Source organism: Aedes aegypti, chromosome 3 (assembly GCF_002204515.2).
Source record: "Aedes aegypti strain LVP_AGWG chromosome 3, AaegL5.0 Primary Assembly, whole genome shotgun sequence".
Classification (NCBI taxonomy): Eukaryota; Metazoa; Arthropoda; class Insecta; order Diptera; family Culicidae; genus Aedes; species Aedes aegypti.
In genome coordinates this window covers 47,782,212-47,804,735 of record NC_035109.1, presented here as the reverse complement: position 1 = coordinate 47,804,735, position 22,524 = coordinate 47,782,212, and the positions used below count along the sequence as shown (strand labels likewise).

Below are 22,524 nucleotides of genomic sequence, written 5' to 3'. Positions count from 1 at the left end.
TATTCAATATCGACAGTGAACATTAAGTGCGATTATAGTAGGGTCGATGTACCAATAGCCGCATAGTTAAGAACAAATATTCGTATAAAATCGAAAAATAACGCTAGCGTCATTATTTTTACATCATTTGAAAGCTTTTTATCTTGGTTTTTTGGGAAGAATATTCAAACAACGAAAACTCATATGTTTGTATTTATTATCGCTTGTGCCACTATAGGAATACATGTGCCTATAGTAGCACTATTTCTAATTTCTGTTCCTATAGTAGCACTAGCATCACGGCGTTGGCAAAATACTAATCAAAACCGTATTTTTACAAAGCTTTTATATTTTTCCTTCATAGTGTGGATCAAAAGCTTTCGTTTGATGTAAACAAGTTCGTAATTCATTAATTATTTCGTACTAGTGGTCCCGGCAAACTTCGTTTTGCTACCAAGTAGGCTGTTGGAAAACGTCAAGAAATCCCCCGTACAAAATTGCACTTTAGTCTTCTCCCGTTATCCCGATTATTCCGGAGACTTTCCTGAACTTTTCCCCTGCACAAACACGTCGCATCCCTTGTGGAGAGCAACAGTGAAAACCTTGCGTCAATCCGTTCATCCGTTCTCAAGCCATTTCGTGACATACAAACACCACTCCATTTTTATTTATATAGATAATAAAAAATAGTTTCTCTCAGTAGTGCTACTATAGGAACAATAGGTTTACTATAGGCGCTCAAGCTGTGTATCACCTTCATGTAAAAAAATATTTTGAAAATATTTATAGCAAAACGGCCGTAAAAAGCCACTAGTGCGACTATAGGGGACTGTCCACTAAGGGAACACTGACCCTACCTTTATGCTAACAGATTATGTAACCGGCGTGACTTGACTTATGTAACCGGTTGTGACTTCGGACAAGGATGGGTCCAACCGGTAAGCATGATTCATGCTTAGGTATTTAATATGGGTATAAAAGAAACTATGGGGAAGTGAACTTCCACCTGACACAGTTTCTGTCAGGACATGGTTGGTGTAGGCAGTACCAGCATAGGTTCGGACACTCAGAATCTCCTACTTGCCCCAATTGCGCGATGCGAAAGAGAGGACCTTCCGAGGATGAATACAGTGACTCAATCTCATTTTCGTACGGGGCACTGTTTTCATATCAAGTTGGTATAAATCTATTAAATGGTGCATGGACTTCGATATACTTTATCAATAATGAAGGTTATAGGTGTCATCTATTGTTTGGCAATGACAAACTGTATTCATTTGCTTAAATCTTTGGAATAATGGAAAAGTATTGAGATTGTGTCTATAATTGACCCAATTCCATATTCGTACACCTAACATAAAAGAAATATACAGCATTCAAAACTAGTTTTTAATGGATTAGATGATTACTTAAGCTCTTCGTTGTGTTGTTCAGATGCAGTAGAATACATTTGGAAAATTTATAAGCGGACATATATGAAACTTAAGTAAATTTAAGAAAAATACCAGTTTTCCCATGTTTTTTGCTAAAATATTCGGTAAGTCGAACAATAAATTGCATTTTTTTCAACATCACTTCCTTAAGAATGATAACTGCGAATATTGCACAAATTTCAAAAAATTATAATCAGTTTTAGAGTAGCTAGGAGTGGATATCGACAACTTATACTTTTGAATCTTAGGTAGTATACCATTTATAACAAATCCAAAACCAAAAATTTCAGTCAATTTCTTTATGTTTGGCTCCTAAATGTATATACATAATCCATAGTTAATGCTCCTATCAAAACATTGCGTAGTTATCATTTTTTATTTACATTTTAATACCAAACATGATTATAGAGATTTAAATAATAAATATTATTGCCATAACCGCAACACAAACGTTTTTTAAAATGATGAAAACAACAGGATATATTCTATTAAATAGTATATCAATGCTCTCTGCTCATTCAAGTTATTTTGTATTTTTCTTATAAAATCAATAAATTGCAAAATAGGGTGCTATTTTGAATATAATTTGAATATTATTTCAAAGATAATTGAATACTACGATGACATCAATTATGTACAGGTATGTACAGCGAGGTTTAGGGTACTTTATTGTAAAACGAAGTTCGTAGTTCAAATTATTTTTACAGACAAATTCAAAATTAACATTTACCTGTTGTTTAGAATGAAAATTTGGTTTACATTGATTAAAAATATCATTTTAGAAGAGTTTTGAACTTATGGCACAACAATTTTCTGAACTCAAAAGGGATTAAAACTGTTTATGATTTCTGTAAACTATATATATTTCAACTAAATTTCTATCAGAGCTTACGAGTATAATCTATAGATTGGATCCAATGACAAAAATAAACGTTATTGTTCGAATTATAGGATTTAATAACAAAAATCATTGGAAAACTGACATTTCTCATAACTTTACCTAAATTTCATATATGTCCACTAATAAATTGTTCAAATGTATTTCACTACATCTGAACATCATATTAAAGCATTTCAGTAATCAAAAAGAGCTTCTAAATTTAGTTTTGAACGTTATGCGTATGAATTTTGGTAGGTGTACGAATATGGAATTGGGTGAATATTAGACATCAATTCAATACTTTTCTATTAATCCAAAGATGAATGTAAATGGAAACATTTTGTGATTGGCAAACAATAGATGACAACTGTTACCTTCCATGTGGATAAAGTATTTGTAGCTCAATGCTTCATTTAATAGTTTTTTATCAACTTGATGTGGAAACAGTATCCTGTACGAATATGAAATTGGGCCACTGTACGTAGCGAAACGACGTATGGTTGCTAAGGAAAAAGTAACCTACGCGGCCGTCCTCCAGGGCGGATAAGCTGGCACGAGCCAAGCTCCAAGCTCGTTATCAAAACGGAGGAAGCGAAATACGCCGAGGTTCTAAAGGCGATGCGAAGCACGGAAAAGTTACCGCCTAGGCGGACTAGGATTCGTGAAATGATCCTAGTCTTAAAGAAGGACGCCAAGGAAAAGTGTGCAGTCTATAAGCAACTGGCACAAGAAGTACTTCGCGACGAGGTTGATGTAAGATCCATGACTGAAGAAGCGACTCTCCAGTGTAAAAATCTGGATGAGGTCACCGATGCAGCGGAGGTCTTGGCTGCCCTCAAAGTGCAGTGTGACATCGACGCAGCTAGTACGGCCATCCACCTTAGAAAGGGCCCGCAGGGCACCCAGGTGGCGGCGATCAGGCTGCCGGTTGCAGAGGCCAACAAAGCGAAGAACTTGAGCATACTCAAGGTAGGCTGGTCGGTTTACCGGTTGAGCATACAACAGCCTCCTGAAGTTTGCTTCAAGTGTTTCGGGAAGGGCCATAAGTCGTGGAATTGCAATGATCACGTCAGAAATAAAGGTGTGCAGAAAATGCGCACCGAAGGTGATAGGGTAAGCCGGTCGCTAAGTGCCTATTATGTGTCGACATTCTGCTCTGTCACTTAACGGGCGAACCCAAATGTCCGGGCACAAGCGATGATGCAGCCTAGCAGCTGCTTTAGAAGCCAGTCTCGGAACGAAGACCGACGTGGTGCTACTTGGGTTTATTCTACGATTGGCGTGAGGTGAGAATAGTCGGTCTCGTATAGCGAGGTGACAATTCTCGACTCGAGTGAAGTGGCTCGCCGTGTTTTTTTTTTGTTTTTTACAAGGGGGAAATCTGCAAACAGATCCCCTGAGAAGATAACTCAGGGAATGCGGGGATGACGCACCAACGACGACCCGCTAAAACCAGCCTATGCACTGTGCATGAGCAATTCATTTAGAATTGCTCAAGTGGTGAACAGTGCATCGACATGACCCTTGGACTCAGACCCTCATCTCCCCGGAACCACCTTACGGTATTTCTTCGGGAAGGGACCAGTGCATATAGCACAACACGTGTAGCAGAAGTAGCCTAGGCAAACTGCTTCTCCTAGCCGACTTAAACAATGTTACAAGGGACCAGCCTCGGCAGGGCTAATCCTCTGCAGCTAACTCTTGGTCGGCGCGCCATAGACGCTGCAATTTTAACATAATGTGAGTGACAGCCGTAGTTACTGCATTCCAGCACTCGGCATCCGCACACATTCTCTCTATAATATTGTCGGGGGACGTGTCCCCTCCGCATGTAGTGAGCATGCGACCTCTCACAACAATTGTGCTTATTCCACGACTGGAGTGAGAGGAGTCGAGAATGGTCACTTCGCTCTCGAATGAACTCTTTTTTGCGATTCCGAGAGTCGACTCGAATGAGGTGAGAAGTTCATTTCCATTCGAGCGACGAAGTGAACCTCACGTTTAGATGTGTTCATCAGAAGAAACGTCAATCATAATAAGCTGCATTACTTGCGATTAGGGCGGAACCCAATTTGTAAACATTGAGGGTTTAAGTCTAGTCCCTTGTAAACCATTCATCTTTTGCAGAGATTGATCGATGTGTAATTTAATACCTATCGAATCAAATCTAATTGCAACATGTTTTCGAAAACAGTTTCAAATAACCACGAATTAATATTTTGTTGTGAGTGAAGATTATACCTAATTCGCCCTAATCGCATGTTATGCTGTTTATGTTTCTGTTTATAATCGAGAATCGCCGTGCTCCAGTTTCAAGACCAGGACAAGCAGGTCTACAAGGTGAAAAACGTCTCGCTGAAACATGGCCACATCGATCAAGGCGGAATTCCGCGAGCTGCTCGCGGAGCTGTGCGCTGAGCATATTTGAATGCTAATCCGCCCAGTGGACGTCAAGATGCGCAAGAAGCAACGCAAGGTCCGCTCGGAGATCTAGGACCTTAAGGTGAAGCTAAAGGGTGCCAGCAAGAACGTGGTGCTGAGTAATCGCGAGATTCGATTGCTGAGGTACCTGGACCTGACGGAAGACGAGAAGGAAATACTTCGCGTCTCGTACAAAGTGGCGAAGAAGCTAGACAAGCTGGAGAACTTCGACCGGGTCTGTGGCGATGCGAGCGACTCCGACGATGATTGTGACGTCATCGAGCAGGACTACCAGAGCCTGGACAGCATGCCGTCAGATAACTCGCTACCGGGCACGTTTTCACCCAAGAACTCCGAAACGCCGAGCTTGACCGAGTCGATGCAGCTGATGGACGAAATCCTGTCCAACACCACCATGGACCGGATGGCCAAGATCGACAAGCTGGAAGCGATCCTGTCGGCTGCGACCCTTCTAACAAACGATCAGCCGGCGAAGAAATAGGAACCTAAGGGACGAACGCCAAAGTCCTCCTCCGTAATGGTTTGAGGTTTTGCTTTGATTCATCTTCACCTTAAGTAACACGTTATGGCTTCTTTGAAAGTTAATTTAATGTTTAATATAAGCCAATACTACAGTAATTTCTCCGATCATTCCGACGCATGATATTATCCCGAGATTTATGTGCTATTTTTTAAATTTTCTAAGCCATTTTTTTTTTCACCAAATCCTTTATAACTTCTTCAACAATCTTGTGGCATGACCAGATGTTGCTTAAGAATATTCTACTGAAGCAATTCTCATTTTTTTTTTTTTCTTTTCGATATTTCCAAAGGAAGCTTTTAATATACCATCAGTGCATCAGATTCCGCTCATTTAAGGGAAGTTTTGTGTTCAAATGTTTATTATAAAATAAGGTACCGCGGGGCAAGTGGGTAAATGGGGTAAGTGAAAATAATTGGTATATTTTACTGAATATGTGAATTAACGTTTTAAACTCATACGTAAACCTTTGAGGCTATTGAGAACATTACGATAGGTAAGAGATATCTGAGATTTTCAGCCATTATTGTATAATAGAGCGGAATATTGTTGACCTGTCAACTATAATTCCGTAACAAGTTGGCGGCGTGCAATCTTATTTTCATTTTCAGTGGAAAAAAGTTGCGGAAAATAATTTTCTGTACCACTTCTAAGTTGTCCCCTCTGACAGTTTTAAACTGCAATAAAAAAAGTTTTAGAATTATTTCGACATAGACCTAAAAATAACTAAATTGAAACACCGTCAATTTTTTAATCACGTAGGGCAAGTGAAAAGTTTATATTAGAGATTAAATTTGTGTTTTCTCTTTAGGCAGCTATAAGCATAAAAGGTTAGCAAATATTATAGAACAACAGAACGTACTCATAATTCAAGAAACACTATACTCAAAGCGTTAAATCCTATTATCATGGCCAAATCATAGAACTTCTCTAAAAAATAAGGTTGTCCAATATAACGGTATTAATATGTTTACTTCGGACAGCCGATTAAAAGGAAGACGTTGATTGAACAGTTCCAATATAAGACGCACGAAAATCTGCTGGAATGTCTATGTACAGCTAGTTCAAAACATAAAAAATGGGGTATAGGTGTATCCACATAAAAAAATTCTAAATACTTGATTGAAGGATTCCGTTTGATTTATCTTGAAGAGTTATCCGATGTCATATCCGATTTTTATGAAAACAAAAAACGAGCGGTGGAAAACAATTGCAATTGCTGTCCCATGATGAACTAACATTGGAAATGTTGCAGTTATAATTTTGTCGAATCATTTCAACAAACATAACTGATCAGAAGAAAATTCAAGTAACAAGAATACAATTTTCTTTGTTTACATGTTACTTATGTCATTGTTCATTGGGACGCCTTAACAAATGTTAAAGGTAATAGAAATCGTGAATGTAACTGTTACTTTTTGAATTTATTGTTCAATACGATAAACTTTTCTCTTGCCCCACCTGTGGGGCAAGTGAAAAGTAAAGAGACGTTTTTCAAAAACTTTTTCTGTACTTTTTTCTTCAATTTTACATAAAAATCAATTTCTGTATACTGCTTGTATTTGGTGGGAGTCAAGCTTAAAAATACACACGACCTCATTTAAATTAATTTAGGGTCTCTAGAATTTGAAGAATCCCAACTATGCGAAATCCATTACCCACTTGCCCCACGGTACCTTAACTATTGTGTCGATCAATACACAATGTCACAATGTAGCTCAAAGTATAGGTAATCAGCGGCAAAATAAAAATAATTTGAAAAACTTTAATAAAAAAACATTTGATTGCATTTGTTTAAGCATCTAAGTGTTTCTATTTCCGCTCACGGTAAACAGATTTCGTGACGAACTTACTGAAAAATGCAAATTTCGTTATTTATCCTGATATTTTTTATGGTCAAACCATAGCTACTACTGCAATAAAGAAGGCTGTATACTAAAATCGACATTTCTTAAAACAATTGTTTAATTTTTTGCATGAGCAGTTATTGGAACACACAAAAATACCTAGTGACCCAATAACCGCTCACGAGGTCTTGTGTTTTCAATATAGGGGTAATCAGGGCAATATGGGCCGCCTAAGGAAAACGTCATGGAATGCATGGAAAAACAGCAAAAATTATAGTTTAAATGCAAGTGACTTGTACTATAAAATGTTATCTTCCATGTTACGTCGATAATTAATGTTAGCATCAACTTGCAAATTATTTCAGGAACTTTTTGGAAAACCATGTTTTTCTACGTGGTCACCAACCATATGGGGCATTATGAGCCACCCTACGGGGCAGTATGAGCCACCTCTTTCAATCGAATGATTTTTATTTCAAACAGTATAGAGAAGAGTTAGTGGTGAAGAGTACATTATTGCAGGCAATGCATTTTTATGCCCAAAACATCGTTTGTTTTGCTTGAATCTAGGTGGCTCATTTTGCCCCGCCCCTTAATCTTGAAAATAATATATTGTTTTTCAATAATTTTGTTTACGAACAAATCTAATTTCGCTCACGAACTGTTCATTATGATCAGAAGGATCAATGGATTGGTAAAATTTATCAGAATTATAAATATAATTGTCTTATAGGCTTAACTAAAAACTGCCAAAATTATAAGCTTTTCATGACGAAGGACAAATTTGTACATTTTTGTAAAAATCTTGAGTGTTCAAACGAATATTCTTACGGTTTTTATTGTGGTGGCTATTTGCGGCATCCTTTAGCAAATCATAATGACACTAGACATTAAAACACTGTTTTTGAGGTAAAAACCGGGGTGGCTTATATTGGTGGGGATTGCTCATCAAACCTTCCGGTCCGCCTCATAGTTACGTACTATTTGGTGCTGGGTGTAGTTCTTGTTTTTCCAGCTGTATTGAAAAGCATGAGCCATAGTCTTTGGCATACAATCGGATCTATCTTTAGCAGAAAAGAACCGAAATGTCTATCGACGACCGGTGATTGCTAGCAGATATAGTGGAGAGCTTGTCTTGAAACGTTCATCGCTTCAAGCTAGTTGAAAAACTGAATACACTGATTGCCTGTCGATCAGAGCCGAACTAGGCATAGATCGTATACATACATCTGAATCTACATGTCTCCGATGTATTACATCGTTCCAGGTGGGAGTTATCTGATATGTGAATATGGTACCATAACAGAATTTTCCATCTGAACGAAGTGATAAATCATAATATTCCGCAAACTGTATCACACATCTAAAGAATGTATTGCGTGAAGTTAAGACACAGCAGAGTATTGGGTACATAGGACCAAGTCCCTGCCGGGTGGCGCGAAACTGATGAGCGATAGACAATAGAATCAACAACACTGCCATAAGGGATAGTAAGCATGTGACTATTGTCGAAACTATGATTAAGAGGCAAATCAACATCCCAAGATCAAATTTTTGTTACAACCCAATGTAGGTATTATTAAATTAGGCTGTAGAAAATGATAAATATCTGATCACTTAGGAACCTTGCAACAGGTAATAAATGCTCGTAGTCTGTTTTCTTCGAATACACATGTATAAATTGTTAAAATTGCCGAATCATACGCGGAATTTATTAAACGGATCATGAAATTAGAACTGAAATCATAATGATGATAGATAATCAACTTTCCTTTCGTGTTGCTATTTGTTACCGTTAGAATCACCAAACTGATTGGTTTCCCACTACTTACACCAATACAACAGCACGAAAACTGAAGTATTATAATCGCGCGTTGGAACTTTCAATATCCATATATTACATCAATAGTGAATTCTTGTATGTTTATTTATTTATTTAGTTGGTATTACATCACTTAATTTGATAAAACCTCGTTAACGATGTTACGCCAATTTACTCGGTCCATGGCTGTGTCTCTCCAACTTCGATTTTGGCCCACGTGCTCCAGATCTTGTTGCACCTGATCAAGCCACCTCGCTCGCTGTGCTCCTCGCCTTCTTGTGCCAACCAGATTCGACGCGAACACCATCTTTGCAGGATTGTTGTCCGGTAGTCTTGCAACATGCCCTGCCCAGCGCACCCTTCCGGCTTTCGCAACCTTCTGGATACTGGGTTCGCCGAAGAGCCTAGCGAGCTCGTGGTTCATTCTCCGCCGCCACACACCGTTTTCCTGTACTCCGCCAAAGATCGTCCTAAGCACCCTTCGTTCGAACACTCCAAGTGCTTGCAGGTCCTCTTCCAGCATGGTCCATGCTTCATGTCCATAGAGGACCACCGGTCTTATAAGCGTTTTGTACATGGTACATTTGGTGCGAGCGTGAATCTTTCTCGACCGCAGCTTCTTCTGGAGCCCATAGTAGGCGCGACTTCCACTGATGATGCGTCTCCGTATTTCACGACTAACGTTGTTATCAGCCGTTAACAAGGATCCGAGGTAGACGAACTCATCAACCACCTCAAAAGTATCCCTGTCTATCGTAACACTGCTTCCCAGGCGGGCTCTGTCGCGCTCGGTTCCGCCTATCAGCATGTACTTTGTTTTTGACGCATTCACCATCAGGCCGACTTTTGTCGCTTCACGTTTCAGGCGGGTGTACAGGTCTGCCACCGTTCCAAATGTTCTGCCGACAATATCCATATCATCCGCGAAGCAAACAAATTGGCTGGATCTTGTGAAAATCGTACCTCGGTTATTAAACCCGGCTCTCCGCATGACACCTTCTAGCGCGATGTTGAACAGCAGGCACGAAAGTCCATCACCCTGTCGAAGTCCCCGGCGGGATTCGAACGAACTGGAATTTTCACCCGAAATCTTCACGCTATTCTGCACACCGTCCATCGTTGCTCTTATTAGTCTTGTGAGCTTCCCGGGAAAGCTGTACTCGTCCATGATTTTCCATAGCTCTTCGCGGTCGATGCTATCATAAGCCGCTTTGAGATTCTTGTATGTAGCCAGTATAAATAACAGAATCATCAACTTCTTGAACATTCTTTAACTGAAAACAGGATGCTTGTTTTATCAAACATGCTCAATCTGCACCTAAAATCTCGGATCCAAATTGTTTTCTAAATAAAAATTGTGTCTAAATAAAACGTGTAGGCCAACAAAACATAATTGAGTAGGAGTTTACAAGTTACTTAGCACATGAAAAGCAGTTTAAATTAATCTATTACTAGATCAACACTAATGCTCACATTTTTATATTCTCATTTCATCATGGTCCTCATTGCTCGAGCGGAGACGAACACCCTGGAGATGGAAAAAATCGACAGCGCTACGATAAGGAAACGTAACAGATGAGAAACTATCGATACATTTATCAATTATGAAACCCCGTTTTAATGTTAACACTTTGTTTCTGTTTTTTCTGTTTTTTTCGTTTCAGCAATCAAATAACCGAACCAACTCTACTATCTTTTCATTTCTTCTTCGTTATACTTATAGTCCTTCTGGCACTGAACCGAGTGGTGCGCCTTCCGCTTTCTTACTGGTGCTGTTTTTCCTGTACATTTGGCATAGTGTCGGAGGTGGTGTACTGTATTTGCTATACAACGCGCTACTTTCGATATTGTGCTTGGCGTGTGGGGAAGCAGTACTAGTGGTGAAGCGGAGGGCGCCATTCGGTTTAGTGCCAGAGGGACTATATCTATTTAATGTATCTGAAGCTTGTGGGACCGCTTTAATTCCGGCGCCTGCTTGTGGAAGATCCCGGTGTGCTAAACGGTATAGGACATGGATACGGGGGAGGCTTGGTAGGTCCTCACCCAGCCCGTGTCTAGATGGGCGGATAATTGTCTGCCAGGGTGTGGATTGAGCAATTACAATTACAAAAACCGGGGTGGCTTATATTGCCCCGTATGTTCATATTGCCCCCATTGCCCCTAAAGAATTATTTAATCGAATGAAAATAATGTCAGACAACTTCATTTGAAAGTTGTTAGTATTGCTAGAATATATGGTAGGTTTTGACACGAAAAATCAATTTCTACACTAGTGGGCGAAAAAAAGGGCATGAGCGGGTACAGGTGCACTGATGGTATTTCTTCTAACGTTTATTTATCTTGTGATACTTCGTAACAATGGATTCGCTACTCATAACATGGTAACGCGTAGCGCTATTATCTATGCACGAAAAATTACTAAAACGTACCCCAAAAATGTTTGTATGGCGGAATGCAAAAAAAAAAATTCAAAAATTAACAACAATTTAAAAAATATATATATAAGATTTGAGGGGTCCAAACAGGCCCGACATATTCGCATAACAGTCACATGTTCTATGATATTTCCTATATACATGGGACTATTATGCGAATATGACCAGATAACCCATTCCCACTAAAATTCAACCAGTAATTTATCTAAGGATACCTCAAGAGTGTTTTTATGCAGAAATTGTCCAAATAATTGTTTGATGATTTTCTCCATGGACCAATGCACGAGTTCACTATTTGAAGTTTGAGCGGTGCCGTGTTATTTATGTAGATATGATAACGAGTGAATTTGGCACCGCTCAAACGTCACATTAGTGAACACGTGCATCGGTCCATAGTATTTATAAAATAATTTCTCTATAATTTCATCCAGTGATTTAACGACCGATTATTTGAGGAATTTTTCTAAGTGGGAATTAATTTAAGAAGAAACTCCTTCCAGAGATTTCACAAAACAAATCAATTCTTTTTCCGAATTTCTTTAATTCTCTTCTAAATTTTGATAAATTATTTAACGTAACAAAAATTAACTTCATGTCAATCCCATGGTAAAATTATCCAGAAATTTCTCGAAAACACGTAGGGAAGGACGGGGCAAGATAAGCACGCCTCAATTTGGAAACTGATTAATGTGGAATTCGTTTTTGAACACAGGTTGGAACTGGCGCAACCCGTTCTGAATCACAGTTTCAACCCCAACCCGATTCAGGTTCGACCGGACTACAATTTGTTTGACGTTTGTTTGTTTATGTGTTGATCACCGACCCAGTTCCTAAAAACGAAAACGACATAAATTACTTTTATTATAATATCGTTATACACTGTTGAATTGAGGTTCATCCATACTACAGTCAGCTCTTCCTTACTCGATATTGAAGGGACCATCGAGTTAGGGAGGTATCGAGTTACAGAACACAAAACCAGTGCAAATGCGATCCAAGGGACCATCAAGGTAGCCATGATAACCAACTTTTACTATGGTTCTCTAACTCTATATCGAGTAAGGGAAAGTTAACTGTACTACCCTTCAAAACAGTTATTAGAAATAACATGAATTTGAAAATATGAGTAAATTACCATTGAGTTTTTTGTAACAAATGACCAGTACAAAATAAGACATTGGTCTTCTAATAATATTTTTCCCAAATTTCTGATTCTCAGTCAACATTTCATAAATTTTGAAGAATCTTTTAGTATATAAGGAAAAAAATTATCAAAAAAAAAACTTTACATTACCCCGATATTTTTTTCGAAATAATTTAAATACTATTACATCTGTTGGTTAGCATGTATTCATAAAATTAAGCCGTTATACAGTAGTTCCTCATCGTTTCCTTCCATTTCTAGTAAAATAAAATATGCAATTCATTTATATCTCCAAATTATGAAATTATTCAGGAATTTTCTGCACACACAAAAATAAAAATGTATAGCTTGATGCAGAATATACAATGCATGTTAATCAAAAACCATTGATAGTCTTCTTCATCTTCTTCTTGGCATTACGTCCTCACTAGGACAGAGCCTGCTTCTCAGCTTAGTGTTCTTATTAGCACTTCCACAGTTATTAACTGAAAGCTTTCTTTGCCAAAGTTGCCATTTTCGCATTCATATATTCGTATATTGATTATACTCTATGCCCAGGGAAATCAAGGAAATTCTCATTACGAAAAGATCCTGGACCGACCGGGAATCGAACCCAGACACCTTCAGCATAGCTTTGCTTTGTAGCCGCGGACTCTAACCACTCGGCTAAGGATGGCCCCATTGATAGTCAAAAAATGATCATTAACCTTCCTTATAAGCGGTTACTTCAAAATCTTTGTTTAAACCTAATTTAAACATATGGGTAAACGTAGTTTACAGCTTAAGCGAAGGTGAAGAAATCGGCCCTTAGAGCCAATTTCTTTACAGGGATAGTACACAAATTATGTCACGCTAAATTTCAACATTTTTGACCCCTCCCCCACCTATGTTACGTTTTTTGTATGAGTCCTCCGAAATTTTTCCAATACTAAATACACGCACATGTGACACATTCGTAGACCTCCTCATCCCCCAAATAACGGACGTCATTTTTGAATGGTACCCAATAAGAATCAAGTAAATGGGATGAGAAAAGTGTGGGGGGCAAATAGCCGTAGCGTTTAACGCGCACCTATTTATCAAGACCAAGCTAAGTGTCATGAGTTCGAATCGAATCCCACCGGTCAAGTATCTGTTCGCGAAGGAAATTTTCTGAAACTTGCAGGCACGTGAAATTTTGGCCGAATACTCCAATAGATTTACCTACTTGATAAATACTTGCCTGAATTCAAAACTTTTTGATGAAACTTGCTTCTTCACATCCATTTCTTAGTCAGTCGATAGACCAGGACGTTACGACTCTCGTCGGGATGGAAAAGTCACGAGACAACGACCACAGTCGATAAACACCGACTCTCGGAATACAGCGAGAGTTCACTTGAGTTCATTCATAGTGACCATTCTCACTGCATTCGAGTGTCGGAATCGCTCACTCAAAGTGAGACGACTATTCTCCCCTCACGCCACTCGAGGAATAAACACAAATGAAACGGGGGCAATCGAACACGACATGCTCCGCTGTTTCCTCTACACCAGCACAATTGGGGCACGCAGGAGATTCTGAGTGCCCGAACCTATGCAGGTACTGTCTATAGCAACCATGTCCTGACAGAAACTGCGTCAGGTGGAAGTTCACTTCCCCATGGCTTCTACCATACCAATCTGACACATTTGGTATTAGTCGATGGGTCCATCTACCCTTAGTGGAGTTATCCCATTCCTGCTGCCAGCTTCTGAGCGTTTCCTCTTTACACGTGTCGCGGACTCCTCTGGTACCCCTTTGGTTGAAGCATTGAACATCTTCCTTGATGATGAGCCCGATGGGCGTCATCCCGGCTATGATGCACACGGCCTCTTTAGATACCGTCCGGTATGCACTTGCTACTCTTAAGCACATTATCCTGTACGTGCTTTCCAACCGCTTTAGGTTTCTGTTCGTTCTAAGCGCTTTTGACCAGATTGGTCCTCCATACCTTAGTATGGATAGCGCCACGCTTGCCAGCAGTTTGCGTTTGCTGGCAATTACAGCAGAGCTGTTAGACATCATCCTCGAAAGCGCCGCTATAGCCGTAGATGCCCTTTTACAGGCATATTCAACGTGGCTAGCGAAGCTCAGCTTGTCATCGATCATTACCCCAAGATGCCTAAGGGATCGCTTGGACTCTATGGTGCAATCACCTACCGAGATAAGCGCCCGTTGCTCGGACTTGCGGTTGTTGACCACCACCACCTCAGTCTTGTGACGGGCCAGTCCTAGTTTCCTAGACTTCATCCATTCCTCAACCAGGGAAATAGAGTGCGCTGCTGTCAACTCTACTTCCTCCATCGATTCACCATAGACCACTAGGGTGATATCGTCGGCGAAGCCAACAATCTTAACCTCGCCGTGTAAACCAAATGGAAAGTCACTTCACTCGAATCGAGAATTGCCACCTCGCTATACGAGACTGATAATTCTCACCTCACGCCAGCCGTAGAATAAACCCAAGGTTCAAATAATCGCAAAAAGCAGACAGACAGGGAACGGTTGAAATCCACGCGGATAAATTTCAATGATCATTGGATTCTTCTATACCGATGTTTACTTTACACATGTTTGGGTTCAGGTTCAGGTTCGAGCGTTTCGGTTTGCAAACGAGAACAGAGTGCAAGGAGATTACGAAACCGCCTGAACCAACGTGTTTGGTGTTCGTTAGGGATGATTGACACATATATTGAGCTGTTCGGTAATCCAATCCGCATGGTTTTTAAGCTAATAAACTCATTACCAGAGTGTCGTATTTCTCATGTATACTTAAATGAGCTAGTGTACCATGCGATATTTCATATCGCAGCTCACAGATTATATGAGACACGAGATGCAGATGCGTACAAAATATATCTTAGTGAGCGAATCTCATGAGACATCTCGCTTTTATGCAGTTATGTTTGCCTGGTACAATAACCCTGCGGAAGCATACGGCTTCGGTCTATGCCTATGCTTCTTCGATGGCCAGCCAAGTTTTTCAATTCAAATGCTAGAATCTCAACTGCGTTGAACCGCGTCAGTGCTTTCAAACTACCTACGAGCAGTTTAATCCATGGTTTAATTCCATTTCTTTGCTTTTGAAACCTACACCTGCGAGTTTCAAATGCACTGTCACATTGAGATTTTCTCATGAGACGGCGCATGAGCCAGTGCAGATGTGATCGTTTGAGCTAGCACATTGCTACATGAGATCTAAAAAAAATGCGTCTCAACATAGCACGTGCTCAAGCGCGCGATTATTTTTGTGCGCTCATGGCAAGCTGATCTCAAGCTCATGATATAAAGCGCGTAGGTATACATGATGTCTGCTCATTACGCGTGGTTAAGTTGGATAAATTATGGGTGAAATCATGAATCCCAGCCGAGCACGTGGATTTTTTTATAATTTTACGTGTCATTTATCCATCTTTATTACGCGTAATGAGTTAATCAATGTTAAGGTTTATTAACATTTTTCCATCGAAGTTGACGTTGATACTATTCTAAGTGTATTTGGCTATAATGTGTAACATTTCCAATGGACCGATGCACATTTATTAAATCGTTTGGAGTTCTTGAAATTGTATATTGAAGCTTATATGCTGCTCCCAAGCTGCATCTATTCGTTCTCTGTACAATTTTGATTATTCCGGTCAATCACGGAGTAGCAACTACGAATTGAACGGTCATATATACTGTTGCTTATGTTATGCTTATGACCATTGAAACATCCCCAAGCTTCACGACGATTTTCTGCCCAGTATACCACATTCATTCTTTTGGTATAGTTATTGGTCTAAAATAATTGTGAATACTACTACCGTAGCGTGATTGTAGTATGATTAGTAATGTGTCCGTGCACTGTACCTAATGGAAATTTTGTGTTCAAGTCGTACTAGCTACATAATCATTCAGCATAATGCTACTATAATTACATTTAATGTGGACTTACATATCTCTTGAATACTCCTTAATTCAAAAATAGCTAACTGCAAAAATCATAATGAAAAGAGAGAATGATTCAGTTATCTAACCAATTTTGTCCACAATTACAGATCGAAGCACTCGACTTGGATGGTTGCCCGATCGCCGATTTGGGTCTGGACTTCGTTCTGCCCGGCCACCCGAACATTGAGCTACGTCGCGGTGGACGCGATACGGCTGTTACCATCCACAATCTGCATCAGTACATTTCACTGGTGACCCACTGGTTCTTGGTCGAGGGCGTTTCGCGGCAGTTTGAAGCACTGCGAGAAGGTATGTTCAATAGTAACTGTTCGTGATCAATCCCATCTAATGCTAAAATATTTCCCTCCCTCAGGATTTGACTCGGTATTCCCCGTCAACCGGTTACGCATGTTCTACCCCGAGGAATTGGAGAACGTGTTCTGCGGTTCTGGGCTGAACGCGGCCTCGCATCAACGGTGGGACGTTCGAATGTTAGCCGAATGCTGCCGCACGGATCACGGCTTCAGCCAAGACTCGCAGGCCATTCAGTACTTCTACGAAATCCTGAGCACCTACAACCGGGAAGAGCAGCGTCTGTTCCTGCAGTTTGTCACCGGAAGTCCTCGCTTGCCGACCGGTGGTTTCAAAGCGCTGACCCCGCCGTTGACGATCGTGAGGAAGAAGATGGACGGCAATCAGAACCCGGACGAATATCTGCCATCGGTGATGACCTGTGTCAACTATCTCAAGTTGCCGGACTACTCGAGCCGGGAAGTGATGCGGCAGAAGCTGAAGCTGGCCGCCAGCGAGGGCAGCATGAGCTTCCATCTGTCCTAAACGCGAACGAGGTGGAAAGAGTTCACTTTAAATACTAGTCGTCGCCCGTTTTGTTTATCTCATCGTTGCGTTATTTTCGGAATCGGTTTTGTTTTCTTCCCGGGGAGAAAAAGGTATACCTACAACAAATTATGTTTTTTATTAGTGATGATGTAATATTTTGGAAGCAGACGCTGTGTGTCGCTGCTGCGCGGAAAACTAACCGATTATCTCAACCAAATAAAAGCTAGTGAAATGAAAGTTCATTTGAAATGAAGGCAGAGGAACGTACAGGAGAGAACGTGCTTAACGTCGCGTCATATGTGTGTACATAGTAGAGAATACGGAAGAGAAGAAGCAAGTTTTTTTTGTATTTGTTTTTCATAATTTTGGACATAAATTTGCCAACCTTGGTTATCATTGGAGAAAAAAAATCGTTGATTTGTTCTTAATTTGCTGACTGTGAAAAGAAACGACACTTTTACGCTGGGGGGAGGGGTGCATTTCCTATTGAATGGGGGTTTCATCTTCACTAGGCGCTGTGAATCGTACGCTAGTCTCCAAACAAGCCGTGTTGGGAATTCAATGAGAAAAAGAGATTTTCGACCCATTCATTCGATTTGGTATTACAATCCGAAAATTGGCACAGATTTCTTGAAGGTCGAAAATTAGTGCTTTTCCCTCATCGGGTTCGGGTTTCGGTTTTGGTACTACCTGCTTCATTTCCCTTTTTTCCCTTCGACTTACAAGCATGTAGACCTAAAAATTTGGTTTTTGTCCTCGATATACCTATCACCCCTTTTCTTGTTTACGTTCGAATGCTTCTCCGATCGAAATCCGTTTTGCATTCCCGTTTAAGCCAGCAAAATCAAATGGGCGATGTATTCGATCCAGATTTGGATGTTGTATGTCAGGGATTCTTCCAAACATACTCCTGCAATAATACTATCGAAAGTTCCTCTTGGGTATGCATCTACGGTTCATTCCAGGACTCCTTGAGTAATACTTACAGAAATGCTCACAATGGTTTCACAGGGGTTCTGAGACATCATGAGGGATTCCTCCAAGAATTTGTACATGGAGTTTCAAGGGGATTCTCGATAGCTCCCTGTTGGAACTTTTATAGTTTCATCATGTATTTCTTCAGGAGCTTCATCGGATACTCTCAAACAGATTCTTCTAGGAGTGTTTGCAAAAGTATATCTAAAGATTCCTCCAATTATTCCTTGAAGAATATTACTAATAAATCCTCTCTAGATTCCTAAGACAGATTCTTTGAATATCCTTACAAAAATTTCTTCAAATTCTCTCACGAACTTTTGAAGGAATTTTCCAGAAATTACCGAAATAATTTCTCAATTTCATTAAAAAGAATCTTCTGATATTCCTGCAGCAAATATATTCCGGAATTCAAGAAGGATTTTTTTGATGTGCCCTCCACAGATTTTTTTTTTCAAGAAATTCTCAATCAAAACTCCTACAAAAAAAGTTGATTATGGATTTGTTGGAGAGAAAGTGTAAGTTAGCTCAGCATCTTCTATCCCAATACTACAAGATGCTCTTAGGAATTCGTATAATATATCCTCCAGGAATTCCTTTAGCAGTCCAACGCTGAAACTTCCAATAAGTACCACATGAACTGCTCCAAAAGTTCCTCATGGACTCTTCCAGGATTTCATTTAGAAATTTTACCAGGGATTTGCTCAGAATTTTCAGATATTCCATGAGATCTCCCAATGAAGCGACTATTCATTTGATGAGGCGACTCACTTCACTTAGAACAATACACCGAGGCACTTTCCGTAGGGTTGAATTTTTTAGGGAAATAGGGACAGTTGCATATCAGATGATAGGAGGTTATTAAATTGGATTCATCACTATAGAGTAGCCCTTTTTTGATAATCTTTAGCCCCTTTTCCAATTGGCGTTTTCTCCATAAAAAAAAACAAGTTGTATGGGTCGTGGTCTTTGGACCCCTTGAAGACCATATGGATGGCATGTTAATTTGAATCTATTATGTAGGTACACTGAAGCGCGGAAACGTTCAATAGGACATGTACAAAAAGCTATACTGTAAGTCCCACCGGTAGGTAGATAGCTCTCATTTTTTTTATAACTATGTTAACATAACCTTATCTTTTGTCCCATTTATTTGTAAAAAGGGGACAGCCTGTTAAAACCCGTTTTTTTAGTTTTTCTAGTTAGGCTTGAATTTGATTAAGTTTACAGAAGCTGACAAGATTCCTATTTTCTTATGAAACTCATTCGGTGCAATGTACAGTACTAGACGAAATAATTGACCATCTCTCTTTAACCTTGTCCATGAAAAATAATCAGTACGTTTCGACATCTAGCTAACTTCAATATACCCGTTAACATTTCAAAAACTGGAGAAACAGTAGAGGAGCACCTCTTACCTGCTCTAGGAGGATCAAGTTGTTGGGTTTCGTTAGTTCGGTTGTTGTGACGTAAGTCGGAACGAATTTTGTAGAATCATTTGTACCACCCCGTAATTGAGAATAAAGATGTGAGTAATAATTTTCGTGAACCAAAAAAAAAAACAGTTTGATTGCATGGTGTATGAGATTGATGCAATGACCGCGATAGGTGTACAACAGGAATGTAATAACATACAAAAATAATGATTAACATATTGTGGATTAAGAGAGTAAACAGTAATCAAATAAATGAAATTGAAAATTAAAAGGATAGTTCAATTATATTTGAAAGAAAGAAAGAAGTCCTTCAAACCAGGTACACAGTTTTGGGTAGCCTTATAGAAACAAATCCTGGAGGGATCCATCTACGTATCCATTAAGAAATAACTAGCAGATTTTCCGGAGGACTATCTGAATGCACTCCGGAGGCAATCTAATGAGATTCCCTGAACAGCAGAGCTGTTGGACATCATCCTCGGAAGCGCCGCTATAGCCATAGATGCCATTTACAGGCATATTCAACGTGGCTAGCGAAGCTGAGCTTATCATCGGTCATAACCCCAAGATTGCTTGGACTCTATGGTGCAATTACCTACCGAGATAAGCGCCCGTTGCTCGCACTTGCGGTTATTGACATCGCATTCCATAACATCGGGCCCAGAACTGAACCTTAAGGTACTCCCGCGGTAATTCAAACGCTTTTCTGCCTTTCCTCTGTGTCATACGGTAGAATCCTACCATCAAAATAGCTTTCTAGAAGCTTACACAACTGCACCGGTACCTTGAGGCGGTGAAGTGCTTGGGCTATCGCTTCCCAGCTTGCGCTGTTGAACGCATTCTTCACATCCAGAGTGACAACCGCGCAGTAACGGATGCCGCTCCTTTTATGCTCGATTGCCATCTCAGCTGTCTGAACGAACGACTGGTTAGCGTCCAGAGTAGATTTACCTTTCTCGAATCTAAACTGGTTGTTGGACAGGCCGTTCGCACCTTCCGTATACGGTACTAGCCTGATAAGGATCAACCTCTCCAATAACTTGACCGTCGTATCTAGTAGACAGATAGGTTTATACACCGCGGGGTCACCTGGAGGTTTCCCCACTGTTGGTAGTAGCACCAATTTCTTTGGCTTCCATACATCCGGGAAGATTCCTTGATCTATGCAGCGTTGCATCGTGATTCTGAACATTTCCGCATTCACTGCCGCTTTAAGGGCAACATTCGGGATACCATCGGGTCACGGTGCCTTGTTTGACGCGAATGATTTCACGACTTCTGCCAGCTCTTCGTTCGTCACCCTCGCCACTTCTTCTCCTTCATCTCCTGCATACGACGCTGGGGGCCATGGGCTTGTGCGATGATGCGGGAAGAGTACATCGCAGCAGCTCTTGGGGCGCTATGCCACCTTTGGTCTTAGCCATTACCACTCTGTAGGCGTCACCCCACGGACTCGAATTGGCACTCTGGCATAGACTATCAAAGCATGCCCGTTTTCGACGCTTAATTTCCTTTTTGAGAGCTAACTTTGCCTCTCTGAATGCTGCACCGCGTTCTTCTTTTTGTGCTTGCTTCTTTGCGTGCGCGTTGCAATCTTCGTCTAGCCCAAAGGCAGATTGCTCGAAGATTTGCAATTGATTCGCATCACCAGTACACCTGCGGCCTGTTCTCTCTAGCAGGGGTATTGTAGTAACTTAGTACTACAAAACGTCACGTCGATAATCGATTCTGCATCATTTCTGCGGAAGGAACTCACTGTACCCACACAGACAAACAGACGTAACACTTAGAACAAATCCCGATCAAAATCATAGTCACGATGACATGTACGCCCAATGCTAAAATCGGTGTGTTTGGCCGATGGACCAACAGATGGCGGTAGTGTGTAAACGTCAAACGCGAACAAAAACGATGCGAGCGCTGCGGGTTGTGGATTGGCCACCTACCATATATTTGAATCGGCCGTTAAAAAGGTGGTCGATGGACATCGGTGAGAGTGTGACGTCTGTTTGTCTGTGGTACCCATATTTGCCAGCTCTACATTTAATGCGGCCAGGGATTCCAACAATAGCTGGCTTCTTTGGTTGGTGCAGCGGCTACCCCAGTCCACTGCCCATGCATTAAAGTCACCATTAGCGAGCTCGGGTATCATCCTGTCGATCATGTGGGAAAATTCCTCAATCCACCACCTTGGGGGCGTGCAATAGAACACGCCGTTGATTTTTGCTATCGCAAACCGTAATTTGAGATAGACTACTTCTTAGATTGGGTATCGTCATGTCGTCCCTATAATTCACTGCTAGCTGTTGAGACGGAACACCTCTGTAATCGATCGTTCGTTTCCCAATGAGCTGCACTAGCTACCGCCAAGCATTGATTTCAAAATACTGATCAAGTCTTTATAAAGAGATCTACTACCAGCGTATCGTCAAAAAACAGTGAAGTGATGGAATATTATGAGCAAGAGCGGATTAAGACTCGATTCTTTTTTTTTTCAGAAAAGATTAAGGCGAAGTAGGCCGTCATTGAAATTTGTACGTGTCGTTGATGATTGTTGCTTATTCATCTCACAATTTTGAATCAAAGAAAATCAGTTGGTTTTGCACTGACACAGCTGAAAAACTATCAGCATGCTTTATGAATGTTAGCGCGTACAGTGATACTTTTTTCAAGTCAATACAAACTCTCAAGACTGAATGTTATCACTTTGAAATTGCAAGCTTTCAAGTCATCATCACCACCAAAACGAATGACGGGCTACTAAGCCTTAAAATTCAAACGATTTTCTTTTATTGAACGCAGAGTTGCGTATACCA

At 40.4% G+C, this 22,524-nt stretch overlaps 1 protein-coding gene across 5 annotated transcripts in view; it reads left to right on the top strand.

Annotated features, from left to right (window-relative positions):
• LOC23687777 (E3 ubiquitin-protein ligase TRIP12) overlaps positions 1–17,707 on the top strand; it is an 83,841-nt gene extending 66,134 nt beyond the window's left edge. For 4 of the 5 annotated variants that reach the window (XM_021854884.1, XM_021854885.1, XM_021854886.1 and 1 more), the window contains 2 exons: positions 16,565–16,766; positions 16,831–17,664. In XM_021854884.1, the coding sequence (XP_021710576.1) occupies positions 16,565–16,766; positions 16,831–17,294 (666 nt within the window). In that variant the 3' untranslated portion in view covers positions 17,295–17,664. Of the gene's footprint in view, positions 1–16,564; positions 16,767–16,830 lie in introns of all 5 variants that reach the window. The other variant, XM_021854883.1, reaches the window with a different exon arrangement.
• Positions 17,708–22,524: the final 4,817 nt, after the last annotated feature.